The sequence below is a fragment of the Nicotiana tabacum genome, chromosome 13, assembly GCF_000715075.1.
Source record: "Nicotiana tabacum cultivar K326 chromosome 13, ASM71507v2, whole genome shotgun sequence".
Taxonomy (NCBI): Eukaryota; Viridiplantae; Streptophyta; class Magnoliopsida; order Solanales; family Solanaceae; genus Nicotiana; species Nicotiana tabacum.
In genome coordinates, this window is record NC_134092.1 from 123,760,740 (window position 1) to 123,775,228 (window position 14,489).

Below are 14,489 nucleotides of genomic sequence, written 5' to 3' on the forward strand. Positions count from 1 at the left end.
TTTTTTTTTTTTTGATTTCCCATCCGGTGTCCGGTACCCACATTGTGGTCCGACTAAATCTGGATTCGTGCCGGAAAGTACCACAGGGGGAGGGGGGGAGTAAAGCGCTCCGTAACAACGGCGACTCCATACCCAGGGACTCAAACCCGAAACCTCTAGTTAAGGATGAAGGAGTACTTATCATTCATGAATATAATCTAACGTAACTCATATTTCTTATTGATTTCCTGATTGTAGTATGTGGACAACTCATTTATTTCGCAACTAATAGTTATAAGTATATTGATCGAAATGAACGAGTCATTAATAGTTTGAACGGGCCGGGTGCACGATTGGTTTGAATTTTTCAATTATCAACCAAATTAATGGTGTTGAGTTTTTAAACTTATAAATCAAACCAAACCAACAAAGTCTATACTATACAATATACCACGGTATGTGTGAGTCAAGATTTACTTAGTGATCCTAAGGAGCAATTTGAATTACTGCAGACTGGTTTCCTCTCATATACCCCCGCTGATGCGTATTTCCTACCATAGAAGAAAATAGAGAAAATTGCTAATCCCACCCACGTCGTAAACGGATGCCCTACCTTATCCATTTCAAATACAGCCGAAGGTCTTCGGGGCTAGCCATAAAATTACATATATACCCATTTGTATTAGAATAATTAATTATTTCGAGATAAGCTTCATCTCGTAATCCTTTACGTACCAAGTATCACAATTAAAATTCTGGAAAAAAAAAACAAATTAAATTTATCAGACTCCTATAAAAGGGGGGAGCACCCAAAAATACTGGAAGCCCTAGTGACAAGTAGCGTAATTCCCCCAAAGAATTAATATCCAATCGAAAAAAATAAATTAAATTCTAAGCCTAGCAAATACTAAGTTTCTTTTCTTTATAACTTCAGAAGTTTCTAGAATCTTTTCATAATCCAATAAATTAAAAAGAAAATCAAACCTTATAAATACACCTCGATCTTCCCTCTCCACTCTCGAAAAATACTCTGCCTTTTGAGTTTTACCTAGGGTTTTTTTATTCCTTTCAATTTCTCCTATAATCATCCATCAATCAATGGCAGCCTGCTCATCAGCATCAGCATCAGCCTCAACAGCAACATCTGCTGAGAAGAAGATGTTGATCTTAAAATCCAGAGACGGCGACGAATTTCAGTTAGAAGAAAACGCCGCCGTTCAAGCGATAACCATTAAAAACATGGTGGAGGACGATTACACTCTCATTCCGCTCCCAAACGTCGATACCAAAAACCTAACCAAAATTACAGAGTACCTGAAGATGCACGCCGATGAGCAGACGGAGTCGAACGAAGAAGAAATCAAAAATTTCGACAAGGAATTCGTTAACGCTACCTATCAAGACCTGTTTGAACTTGTATTAGCTGCTAATTACCTTGATATTAAGGGTTTGATGGATCTGTTGTGTCAAGCGATTGCTGATAGGATTAAGAACAAGTCGTATAAAGCTGTGAGGAAGATTTTCAATATCACTAATGATTACACTCCAGAGGAAGAAGAAGAGGTTAGGAAGGAACATGAATGGGCACATGAAGGTGTAGAATGGGACGAATCTACTGATTAGGTTTTGTTTATGTTTTTTGTTTTTAGGGGTTTTAAATTAATTAGTTTCTGGAAACTTCTCTCGGATTATTGTGGTTTTAAGTTAAGATTCACTGATCTATGTGTTTTGATATTTTTCCGTATTTTCAGAGTTGCAATTCTGGATTCGTAATTACTCCGCTAGATAATTGTAGTATTGAAATTCCAATTCATATATCATCAATTTTACTCTAATGACCAGAAAGTGATACTACTCATCTATTTGCTTCTGGTGGTGGGCATTCGAGCATTCTACCGTTTGAATTGGATATGAGAATTTGGTTTGAATTTTTGATTTTTGGATTGAAAAAATGACTATTGGATTTTTTAAATTTGATTTCGAATTAATCAACTTAGATATTTTGAATTTTCAATTTTGAGCCTATAAGGTTATATGTTTCTCTTCTTATAAAAATGAGCATTTAAACGAAGTATTTCTATTAAATTATCCAAAAAATTCTTTATTCTCACCAAATCATCTGATAAGCTAGCTTTTATTGAACTGGAAACAGATCTCTTTTCTCTCGCCCTCCTTGTTATACACTTTCAGGAACATATCCTTTATCAGTTAATAACTAGATTTCATATGTTACTGAATCATTCAAACATTCACAAGTTGAAATGAGATTTTTAGTCTCCTCAATTCGCACAAATATGTAGCAGGATACCTCGTGGAAGAGGATCCGAGTTACAAGATCATAAATCGGAACAAGAGTAGAAAAGAAGATGAGACTTCATATACATAGTATTACAGGCAGTTGAAAGCAATTAGCATTGCCACAGCTGCTTATGTTAATCTATATTCTTGACCGTCAAGCAGCAGCCGGGCGTGGTAATCTCTTGGCAATTTCCTGCAAGTAAAGCCATCAATAAGTGTGAATATTCCCAATATTAGTGTTCAAATGCAAACCTAGCAAAACATAAGGCCTAATTGAAGATAAGGATCTATATATGCAACTACTAATAGTATGCTTACTTTAAGTCCTACGTTTTTTTTAGGAGTCTTTTAGTCCCGTTAATAGAGAATGTTTTGTAAGGTAGAAGTAAGGTCTGCATACACACTACCCTCCCCAGACCCCATTATGTGAGATTATACTGGGTATATTGTTGTTGTTGTAATAGAGAACGTTTTGTCCTTCTATTTTTATTTTTATATTGTATATACTGATCTGAGTGCTAAATGGGCGACATGGTTAAGGAAGATTCAGATAACCGACCTCAACTTGCTGTTAAAGCTTACTTCGTGTTTTTTTTTTATAGATGAAGAAGGCCTAATTCTTGTTGTGGTATTTGTGTTCAAATGCATTAATACTCCGCAAAGAGATAATTAGAGAGGGGGTAGGAGAGCACCATCCGAGCATGGAACTGGACACAACCAGAAAAGCTGAGAGTTCCCTGGTTCAAGAGAATATACATGTGCGCACCCCGTAAAAAGGGAACCTTTTCGTTTTGGATAAAATTAATTTCAGAGAAAGCAAGATCCTCAGAAAACTCTTTTGATCAGACTGAAAAGGTAAGGCAATGTTCCCTTCTTCCTCTACACTTGCTCTACCCCTAACTCCAACCTTAAAAAGGAGGAACAGAAAAGCAAGAGAAAGCTGAAAAAAGAAAGCCCAAAGAATATCAATAATATGAACTAACAGTTCCCCCACATCTGCATTAAGTTTATTCCCACTAAAATCAAAATTTAAACGGTTCCAGAAAGAATGTATTGCTCATAGGACAAAATATAGGTTATCGCATTGTAATTCATTGCATTCACCTATAAAGGTCCCAATTACATATGTACGCCTTAAAAAGGTGAGTTTAAAATTTGAAAGACGAAATGACATTAGGAACATACCTCAAACAACTGGTTGATATTATCAGCTGTCTTAGCAGATGTTTCTATAAAGAACATGCCATTCTTTTCAGCACAGTCAATTCCATCCTTCAAAAGTAAATACCACAAATAGATCAGTAAGCCAGAATTAATTTTCATGACTAACAGCGCTGGTAAAGACTACGATACTCACTTGAGTTGTTACTTCTCTTTTTTCGTGGAGATCAGCTTTGTTGCCAACTAGAGCCATGACAATATCAGGGCTTCCATGTTTTTGTAATTCCTACAAATGCCAAAAAATTAGCAGCTACTAAATAGAACATTTTATGCATGACTATATTTCAGAAGACTAGCACAAGCTTGTCCGACAGGATGACTGGTCACATAGAAAGTGAAGATTCATAAAGACGACCCCACTTACTCAGGATTGAGGTGTAGTTGTTATTGATGTTGTTTATCCGACAGAAGAAAGAAGAAAGACTAAATGCATTGGACACCAATAAACATGAACTGGAAACTTGACATTATTATGCTGATCGACATCTCTCAACTAGTGGTTCTCGGGAAGAATTTATCTATCTTTTACCTTTTCCATCTTTTGCCAAATATTGCCTATTCAAACAAAGAACTGCGGTATTAACAGACATCCTTCCAATAAATTCTTCTATCAGGAAAAAAGCAGGTAAACTTGACATCCTGTCCCTACATAAACCTCAAAAGAATCTCCTAGAGATGTTTATAAATTACAGCAAGTTTATTTTGGGCCTCCTACTCTGGCTCTTGATTCATATGAAGGATACTTAACACACAGAATACATTGTACATGAACTCGGTAGAGGTACAGAAATTTCACAATCTACTGTTAATGGTCCTAAAACACAGGTTTACTCCTACTGAAACAAGAGAAAAAAGGAAGACCGAGAATGTTGCTCCCTCTTTTTACTTTTTGATCCCAGGCCTTAAAAGTAGGTTTATGAACAGAAAAGAGTCTGCACGCAGTTCAGTTCTCACACGTGAGAATCTCTCTTTGGTCATCAACCCAAATTGGTCACCCCCTTCCCAAGTTTTGCACACCTAATTGCAAGATCTCATTCCCTCGCACAAGAGAAAGACCTTTCATTGGACGGAATGTGATTCTGGAGGAGTCGGAAGTAACAAATTCATTCAAGGCCTGTGTTAACACTAAATTCCAAAATGAAACGAGACTAAACATAATCTAGACATCTGGTTACTCCACCTCCTTTTGACCTCATTTTTTCTAGTAAAATATCATTTTAATCAAAACTGGACAAATTGTACCCATATACCAAAATACACACAAACAACTGCAGAAGTTAAGCCATTCTAACTAAAATACTAGAAGATGCAATTTTCATTTCATCATTTCATGTCAAGGAGATTTTGGTTGGCCTGTGTTCTTTTGGATATAGGAAAGTTGTGAGCATGTAACATAGATTATTTTTTACAATAACAACTACTATTATGCCTCTTTCTTAAAAACCACTACTATTACTACTACTCCACAGTCCCAAACAGGTCGGGGTTTGGCTATATGAGATCTCGCTGACCATGTTTCTCCATTGAAATTCATCTCAGGCCAACACTATACAAAACAAAAAGTATCAAAAGTTCTCTATATTTACTACTGGCATAAAAATCTGTGGTAGAGCTTGTGAGAAGGCACGGGAGAAAATAGATTATTGATATTAGATAATAAATACAATACAAGAGGTCCCTATTTATAGTTATACACTACAAGGAGATATTACTCCTCTTCTAATGTGGGACAAGACTACACTATACAGACTAACACTCCCACTCAAGCCGGTGCATACACATCATATGTACCGAGCTTGTTACACATGTAGCTAATACGAGAACCAGTAACAGACTTAGTGAAAATATCTGCTAGTTGATCATTCGACTTTACAAACTTTGTAACAATATCTCCTGAAAGTATTTTTTCTCTGACAAAGTGACAGTCGATCTCAATGTGTTTAGTCCTCTCATGAAACACCGGATTTGACGCAATATGAAGAGCAACTTGGTTATCACACACTAGTTCCATCTTGCTGATTTCTCCGAACTTTATCTCCTTGAGCAACTGCTTGACCCAAACTAACTCACATGTCGTCATAGCCATGGCCCGATATTCGGCTTCGGCGCTAGATCAAGCAATTACATTCTGTTTCTTGCTCTTCCACGAGACCAAGTTACCTTCTACTAGAACACAATATCCATACGTAGAACGTTTATCAAAAGGTGATCCTACCCAATCAGCATATGTGTACCCAACAATCTCGTGGCCTCGATCCTCGAATAGTAATCCTTTGCCTGGAGCTGACTTTATATACCGAAGAATGCGAACAACTGCATCCCAGTGACTATCACAGGGAGAATCCATAAACTGACTTACAACACTCACCGGAAAAGAAATGTCAGGTCTAGTCACTGTGAGGTAATTCAATTTGCCAACCAACCTCCTATATCTCGTAGGGTCTCTAAGAGGCTCCCCCTGTCCAGGCAGAAGCTTAGCATTCGGATCCATAGGAGAGTCAATAGGTCTGCAACCCATCATTCCAGTCTCCTCAAGAATGTCTAAGGCATACTTCCGCTGTGAAATAACAATACCTGAGCTAGACTGAGCGACCTCAATACCTAGAAAATACTTCAATCTGCCCAGATCCTTAGTCTGGAAGTGCTGAAAGAGATGTTGCTTCAGATTAGTAATACCATCCTGATCATTACCAGTAATAACAATATCATCAACATAAACCACTAGATAAATACACAGATTAGGAGCAGAATGCCGATAAAACACAGAGTGATCAGCCTCACTACGAGTCATGCCAAACTCCTGAATAATTGTGCTGAACTTACCAAACCAAGCTCGAGGGGACTGTTTCAAACCATATAGTGACCTGCGCAATCTGCACACACAACCATTAAACTCCCCCTGAGCAACAAAACCAGGTGGTTGCTCCACATAAACTTCTTCCTCAAGATCACCGTGGAGAAGAGCATTCTTAATGTCTAACTGATAAAGTGGCCAATGATGTACAACAGCCATGGACAAAAAGAGACGAACAGATGCTACTTTAGCCACAGGAGAGAAAGTATCACTATAATCAAGCCCAAAAATCTGAGTATATCCTTTTGCAACAAGACGAGCCTTAAGCCAATCAACCTGGCCATCCGGACCGACTTTGACTGCATAAACCCAACGACAACTAACAGTAGACTTACCTGCAGGAAGAGGAACAAGCTCCCAAGTGCCACTCGCATGTCTAGCAGACATCTCGTCAATCATAGTATGTCGCCATCCTGGATGAGATAGTGCCTCACCTGTAGACTTAGGGCTAGAAACAGTGGACAAAGAAGATATAAAAGCATAATGAGGTGACGACAGATGATAATAACTTAAACCGACATAGTGGGAATAAGGATTAAGTGTGGATCGTACACCTTTGCGGAGTGCAATTGGTTGACTAAGAGGAGACAAGTCCGCAGTAGGTGCAGAATCTGATGCGGGGCGTGAATCACCTGGGCCTGATGCTGGATGTGAACGACGATGATAAGTCAAGAGTGGTGGAGCTGCAGAAGGTTGAACTGGAGCTGTGGGTGGTGGAACTGGAGCTACAGGTGGTGGAGCTACAACTGGAGTTGTAGGTGGTGGAGCTGGAGCTATAGGTGGTGGAGCTGGAGTGACTGACTCTCCAGAAGATGAAACTGGTAGTACCTCAGAAATATCTAAGTGATGACATGAACCTGTGAAGTATGATTGGGTGTCAAATAAGGTAACATCAGCGGACATAAGGTGCCGCTGGAGGTCAGGAGAGTAGCATCGATACCCCTTTTGTGTTCTCGAGAAACCCAGAAATACGCACTTAAGAGCACGAGGAGCTAACTTATATGTTCCTAGAGTAAGGTTATGGACAAAACAAGTGCTTCCAAAGATACGGGGTGGAAAAGAGAACAAAGGTAAGTGGAAAAACATGACAGAGAATGGAACTTGATTCTGGATAGCTGAAGATGGCATACGATTAATAAGATAGCAAGATGTAAGAACTGCATCCCCCAAAAACGCAACGGAGCATGAGATTGTATGAGTAGGGTACGAGCAGTTTCAATAAGATGTCTATTCTTTCTTTTAGCTACCCCATTTTGTTGAGATGTGTACAGATAAGATGTTTGATGAACAATCCCATGAGATTTCATAAACTGCTGAAATGGGGAAGACAAATACTCTCGGGCATTATCACTACGAAATGTGCGAATAGAAACCCCAAATTGATTTTGAATTTCAGCGTGGAAGGTCTAGAAAATAGAAAACAGCTCAGATCGATTTTTTATCAAAAATATTCAAGTGCACCTGGAATAATCATCAATGAAACTGACAAAGTAGCGGAATCCCAAGGTGGAACTGACTCGACTAGGATCCCAAACATCTGAATGGACTAAAGTAAAAGGTGACTCTGCTCGATTATCAAAGCATGTAAGCAGACATCTCGTAGCGACATGGGAACCGATGCTTTGAATAGTCGGATGGTTTCTTTAGCAGATTATATTGAGTTCCTTCAGTACAAAGCATGTAAGCAGACATCTTCTGAGATAGCTTATGTTGTTCAAACAGGTAATAGCGTGACTTGTTTCTCCCAATCTTCATCCTCTGAGTCTTGGGTCATTGATTCAGGTGCATCAGATCATATTTCTGGTAACAAATCTCTTTTCACTACTATTTCGTATTCTCAATCTCTTCCAAAAGTCACAATGGCCAATGGGTCTCAAACCATGACAACTGCAATAGGTCAAGCAAGCCCACTTCCTTCCTTACCTTTAGATTCAGTCCTTTTATGTTCCCAATAGTCCTTTTAATCTCATAGTTGTTAGTCGCTTAGCCAAATCACTTAAATGCGCTGTTTTATTTCTTGATGACCATGTTTTTATACAGGAACGCAGTACGGGGCGGATCATTGGTACCGGTCGTGAATCAAACGAACTTTATTACCTTATCCTTGCTAAATCACATGGACTCACATCTTGTCTTCCTTCTATAACTTGTCCTGTTACTGATTCACCAGATTTATTACATAAACGGTTGGGACATCCCAGTTTGTCAAAATTTCAGAAAATGATATCTGGTTTATCTCACTTTTCAGCTCTAGAGTGTGAGTCATGTCAGCTCGGTAAGCATACTCGCTCCCATTTCCCTCGGCGTCTTGATAATCGAGCAGAGTCACCTTTTACTTTAGTCCATTCAGATGTTTGGGGTCCTAGTCGGGTCAGTTCCACCTTGGGATTCCGCTACTTTGTCAGTTTCATTGATGATTATTCCAGGTGCACGGAACAGTGCTCGCGCGCCGGTGCGTGGGTCAGATTTCGCCGGAAATTTTTTTCTTTTCCAGGCGTGTGGACGTGTGTTTTCCGGTGGGGTTGACTGGGGTTTGGTCGCAGGAGCCTAAGGAGTCTTGTGGTGGTGTTGGTTTTTGCACAACACCAACAGAAAGTGATTTGCTTACGGACAGCCTTCTAAGTCGCCAGAAAATTGCATGGAGAAGAGGTCTTTCTTCCCGGAAGTCGCTAGAATGATGCACATCGACGGGTTTCTCACTAATGCTCTGATACCATGTGAGAAGGCACGTGAGAAAATATGTTATTGATATTAGATAATAAATACAATACAAGAAGTCCCTATTTATAAATACAATACAAGAGGTCCCTACAAGGAGATATTACTCCTCTTCCAATGTGGGACAAGACTACACTATACATACTAACAGGGCTAAAAGACTCCTAGAAAGCACAGGACCTGAACTCCTAAAGCAAACGTGCTAACATGGCTAAAACATCTTTTCAACTAATAGGTATCGCTTATATAGATTTCTTCCATTGTGCCTTATCTTTCACTAAGTCACTAAGTCTGCATGGATTCAAAAAAATTGTAGGTCTTTCGAAACAACTTCCTTTCATGTGATTTAGGTTTACCTTATTCCTTTTTAACACCTTCATTCACATTTCACCATGGTTTTACACCTTCGAACTGGTGCATCTGATATACTTTTTGCTTTTACTAATTGATGAGGGAGTGATTGAGTGACCATATAAGAGGATTGGATTCCTGCGAGGATAATAACATTTGGCTCCAATCGAATAGAGCAAATCCCCTGGCATATCAAGTCACAAGAAAAGGTGCAATCTCCTTTAAATAAAGCCTAATTTCCTGCTATGATGAAGTATTAAAAAAGAAGCAGCAACATGCACTCATCAACACATCTATAAACCCAGCAGAACAAAGATCCTGTCCCCCCAACCCCTCAAGAAGAAAAGAGAAAGAAGAAGAAAAAAGTGGATAAATAGAGAATTAGAAAATGGTATTGTACATGTGAAGAGTAGCATCGTGTCTCTAGTTTCTTTTTGGTGTATGCATGAGATTCTTGTTTGAATAGAAGATTCGGTAACTTTTGTAGAGAACCATATTTTGGTCTAGGTTTCTCTACTTCTGGTATACTAATTGTATGCAGGGATTCCCATAACATAACTAAAATTATTTACCTTATCAAAAAGAGAGATGAAATGGTCACTTACACAAAACGGCTAGCAAATTATTTCCACAAAAGAAAAAAGAAAAGAAATTGAGAAAATAAGAAAAGATTCTTGCAAGAAGAATTCAAAATCTCATCAAAATGGTAGACTGCTATTACTATATGATAGTTATCACCTCATACAAACATGAGTACAAACAAAAGGGAAAGAAGGCACCCTTCCATTCTTTAAGAGAAATACCTTGACCCAGTATTGTGCTTTGGCAAAAGACTCAGGACTAGTAATATCATACACAACAACTGCAACTGCAGCACCTCGGTAGTACAGTGGTGCAAGTGCTGCGTACCTGAAAGCAAGGCAGATAACAGAACTTGAAGGTCTTCTTTACATTAATCATCAGGGACTTCTCATTTTTAGAGTCAAGGGTTGGGCTAGCTAGCTCATGGTTATTTCTCGGTTATTAAAAAAAAAATGTTCAGAGTCAAGACCAGAAAGAGATAAATCCGATATGAAACTTGGCTGGCAATACCTCTCTTGACCCGCTGTATCCCATATTTCAAATTTAACTGTAGTTGAGTCCTGCAACGCTATTGTTTGAGACAGAAAAGAAGCTCCTACAGTCACCTAAAATCATCAAAGCAAGAATTATAAATGCTCTTTTGAAAAACAAGAGACACATACACCGACACAGTCCAACTAAGGCACACCAGAAGGGAAGGAAAAAGGTGGGAGGTGGGAACCAAATACGATAGCTGGATGTCACATGATATAAGAACACATTTGTTCTATATATTCTTACCTTAGATGTTGGATCAAATTGACCACGGACAAAGCGCAAAACAATACAGCTTTTACCAACACCAGAATCACCCAAGAGTACCAGCTGCAAATGATGTTTGGACAAAAAAGCAATATCAGAATAAGGGTCAAGGGACATATTAGATCATATTTTGACAATGAGAATGGTTAGATAGTGTCCAAGACTATTAGCACACATTTGAATGTGTGAAAAGACCATAACAAGCTGCAGGCCATGCACGTGCTAAAAAGTGAATTGAAGAAATTTCTGCAATTCAGGAAACATTAATGCAACACCTTCCTAATCGTATCAGCTCGAGTCATTAATGCAACAGATCTAGTATAAACAGATATTGTTGAATTTTGTGAACCATCCCATGTAGAGCTTAAGGTGGTAGAGAGAATAACCTTTATCTACTTAATTATGTTTCCATCACTTCCTCTCTTTTTTTTTTGCGTGTCATCCTTGCACAGGGGCCTCACTCTCTTTCAACTCTCAAGTCCAGGCTTGATTCTTTTTAATGGAAAAGTGATTGCGCTTTTTACTTCGAATGAAACGTGGCATTTGAGACTTGAATCTAAAACTTCTCTTTGCTCTGATACCATGTTGAATTACATGAGAGGCCTCATTAAAAAGCCTAAACTGCTAGAAAGAACACACTTATGCCTTTAACATATATAACCATCACATGTGCAATTATAAAATCAAAATGAGAATAAAAGCAAATTAAAGAGGAAACTCTAGGGGCCTGCGGATCTTTCACCAATTGCAAAATTTGCGTCACAAACAATATAGAAGATAAACAAGGACTATGCGGGTCTTCTTCAAGTTCATTCAGGAAATGTCTATCATTTACCTATCATTGCAAGGAACCTAGGAAAGAGGGGACAATAGCAGAAAAGCTTCATGCAATGGTAGAAGAGGCCGAACATTATTGAGTTATCCAAAACAAAAAGAGTGACGTAAGTTGGAACATATGGACTAATATTCTGCCATAATACAAAGGGCTCAAGCTCAAACTTTACCTTCACTTTAAGATTTTTAGGGTCAACTGCTCCACCATTATCAGGATTAAGGCCAGCAGCCCGTCCCGAATTTCTATCTGCATAAACACAAGGAAGTATTAACTTCTTCTTTTTTTAAGGAAAAAGAGCGTATTTTCTAGTACAAGGAAGTATTAACTAAACAACCTCCTCAGTCTATGTGAGATTTTGGAGTCTGCAAATATAAACACACACCGGTAGCGCAAATTTAATTGGCATGGCGCTAGGAATCAGGGGCGTACGCAGGAAGTTTTGTAAGCGTGTCGAAATTTATAGAAGAACGGGAATAAATAACTTTAATTTTCATACTTCAAGACAAGAAATAGCCTGAGTCCGTTGGTTTTGTTGAGTCTTAAGTCAGAAAAGGTCATGAGTTCAAATTTACTTGATCACAATTTTTAACCACAGAGGGTCTCTGAACGTGCTAGTTGAGGTTCAAACCTCTAACCTATTAGAGCAAAATCAAGCACATAACCAACATACCAAGAGACAATTTGTGTCAAGTGATGTCATTTTTTCCTACTTATCCGTTTCCTCCCGGTATTAATACATATATTTAGTAAAAAAATTCGATATAGTAGTGTCGAAGCGGTGTCGCGTGACACCGCCTCATTCAACTTGTGACCGCCCCTGCTAGGAATGATATATTTACTGTCAAAGCTGCCTATACATGCTCTTTCTTGAGGAATGTTATGCTAGAAAATGGGCCTTGGAAACTAATTTGGAAGAGAAAATCTCTCTCATGCTATATTTCTTCAGTGCAGCATTGCAAAAGACATTTGGAACCTATTTTTGCGCATTTCTTGGGGTTCACTGGGTGATGCCCTTCAACTTAAAGGAGGCCTATGCTAGCTGGGGTACGTGGAGAGTTGGGAAATCCATCAAGAAGATATAGCAATCAGTCTCTGCTTACATTTTTTGGTATATTTGGAAAGAAAGGAATCGCAAATGTTTTGATGGAATTTCAACTCCAATCCACTCTCTAAAGCTACGTGTCTTTCTAAATTTTTTTTGCTGGGCTAACTTACTATATATAAATAATAATGAACTTTTAGATCTTATCAGCTCCTTAGAACTTGTAGAGTAGTACATTTGCAATGAAGCTACTCTATTGTACTTTTTACATCCCTGGATGCTTTTTTAATGAAAATCTCCTTCATCAGAAAAACATTAGCTAGGATAACCCTCTCACCTCCCTCTCAGAGGCGGAGCCAAGATTTAAAGCTTATGCGTTCGGGATCCTAATCATTTTAAGTTACTAGGTTCTAAACTAATAAATCGTACAAATTCAATGAATTTGTTAAAGACAAATACAAGGTTTAAACCAAAGCTACTAGGTTCAGCTGAACCCGTAGCGGACAGTCTAGCTCCGTCCCTGCTCCTTCTCCACCCTACTCCCAACCACAACTTAATATAGATATAAACGAATAAAAATAAAATAAAATCAAGGTCAGAAAATATAATCTCAACAGTCAATAAGAATTAATTCTGAGGGTGCCCATGTAAAAGGAATTTAGGGTAACTAGTCAATGAAACCAATTTTAAATTCAATTTTACTCCAAAATCAAGCAAACATTTAACAAACACAGATATTTTTAAAAAAACGAGGGTTTTAAACCGAAAAATGATACCTGCAACTGAAGATGCGCAACCCATATCCTAGCAAGATCAATCGGGTAATTAAGTCTCGGGTATTTATGACTTGTTTGTACAATAATTGTATTAAAAGGGTCAATTGCGTCTATTTAGAGTTTTAGACTTTTAACTAACAGAATGGCCAAAAAGAGAAAAGTAGGTAAAACGATGGTATTCTTAGCTTCGACGAAGAGAAGAAGTGACCTCAATGGGGTTGGAAGAGAGAGAGAGAGAGAGAGAGAGAGAGAGAGTTAATGGGAAGAGCACTTGGTATTGTAGCAAACAATTTTTAGAATTTCTAAGATGCCACGTATGTCTCTTTCTTACACGTTTTTCTTAAACTATACGTAATTGTTTTTGTTTTGTTTGAGTTTCGACTAATTCTTATTCGTATTCCACCTTAGGAAAAAGCTGCTTACCAAGGATGGTTCAATTTTTTAAAACTCGAATTTGATACCTCTAATTAAGACCTCTAATTAAGGATGAAAAAATACTTATACTATAATTTATATATTTATATCTAAAGATTTAATTACGGATCCAATAACTTTTGTCAAACCTTTATATATAAAAATTTTAAATTTTGGATTTGTCTCTATGTACATACAAATTCATATGTAAAATTACTTCTAGCACTTAGAGTACTCATACTTGCTAATAGGTAAATTATCATTCATTAATCTAGGAATAATTTTGATTCTCCAACAAATTAGGACTTAGAAGGAGTTTTTTGAGCCACGTGTTATGAATAAGGAAGTCATGTTGCTGCGGCCAAACGCACACGCAAGTATACACGGTCGTCAAGTAGAAGACGAATGTCGAACCCACAAGGACTTGTGATTAACTATTAACTAAATTAGACTATCCTAATTATCTAAACAAGAATTAAACCTAGAAGTATTTGATTCTAAACTAATTAAAATAAAAAGAAAACAAATAATGAACTCTAAACAAAAGAAGAATAGATTTTTATGTATCAATGTAATGAAAACGATATAGGGTTATGGGTTATCTAACATTCCTATTGT

At 37.9% G+C, this 14,489-nt stretch overlaps 2 protein-coding genes across 2 annotated transcripts; one reads left to right on the forward strand and one right to left on the reverse strand.

The window, feature by feature from the left end:
- The first annotated feature begins 969 nt into the window (after positions 1-969).
- On the forward strand, positions 970-1,814 carry LOC107794082 (SKP1-like protein 11). The gene has a single exon (XM_016616537.2). The coding sequence runs from the start codon at positions 1,078-1,080 to the stop codon at positions 1,600-1,602; it is 525 nt and encodes a 174-aa protein (XP_016472023.1). The 5' UTR covers positions 970-1,077; the 3' UTR covers positions 1,603-1,814.
- Positions 1,815-2,235: 421 nt separating this feature from the next.
- Positions 2,236-13,482, reverse strand: LOC107794083 (ras-related protein RABF1). The gene is given in 8 exon segments (NM_001325572.1): positions 2,236-2,470; positions 3,463-3,549; positions 3,635-3,724; positions 10,225-10,330; positions 10,514-10,608; positions 10,784-10,867; positions 11,809-11,885; positions 13,458-13,482. Coding segments are annotated over 8 exon segments (603 nt in total). The 3' UTR covers positions 2,236-2,431.
- Positions 13,483-14,489: the final 1,007 nt, after the last annotated feature.

Bases quoted from the DNA above. Each gene is read 5' to 3' on its own strand.
- LOC107794082 (XM_016616537.2), top strand. From the start codon at position 1,078: ATGGCAGCCTGCTCATCAGCATCAGCATCAGCCTCAACAGCAACATCT.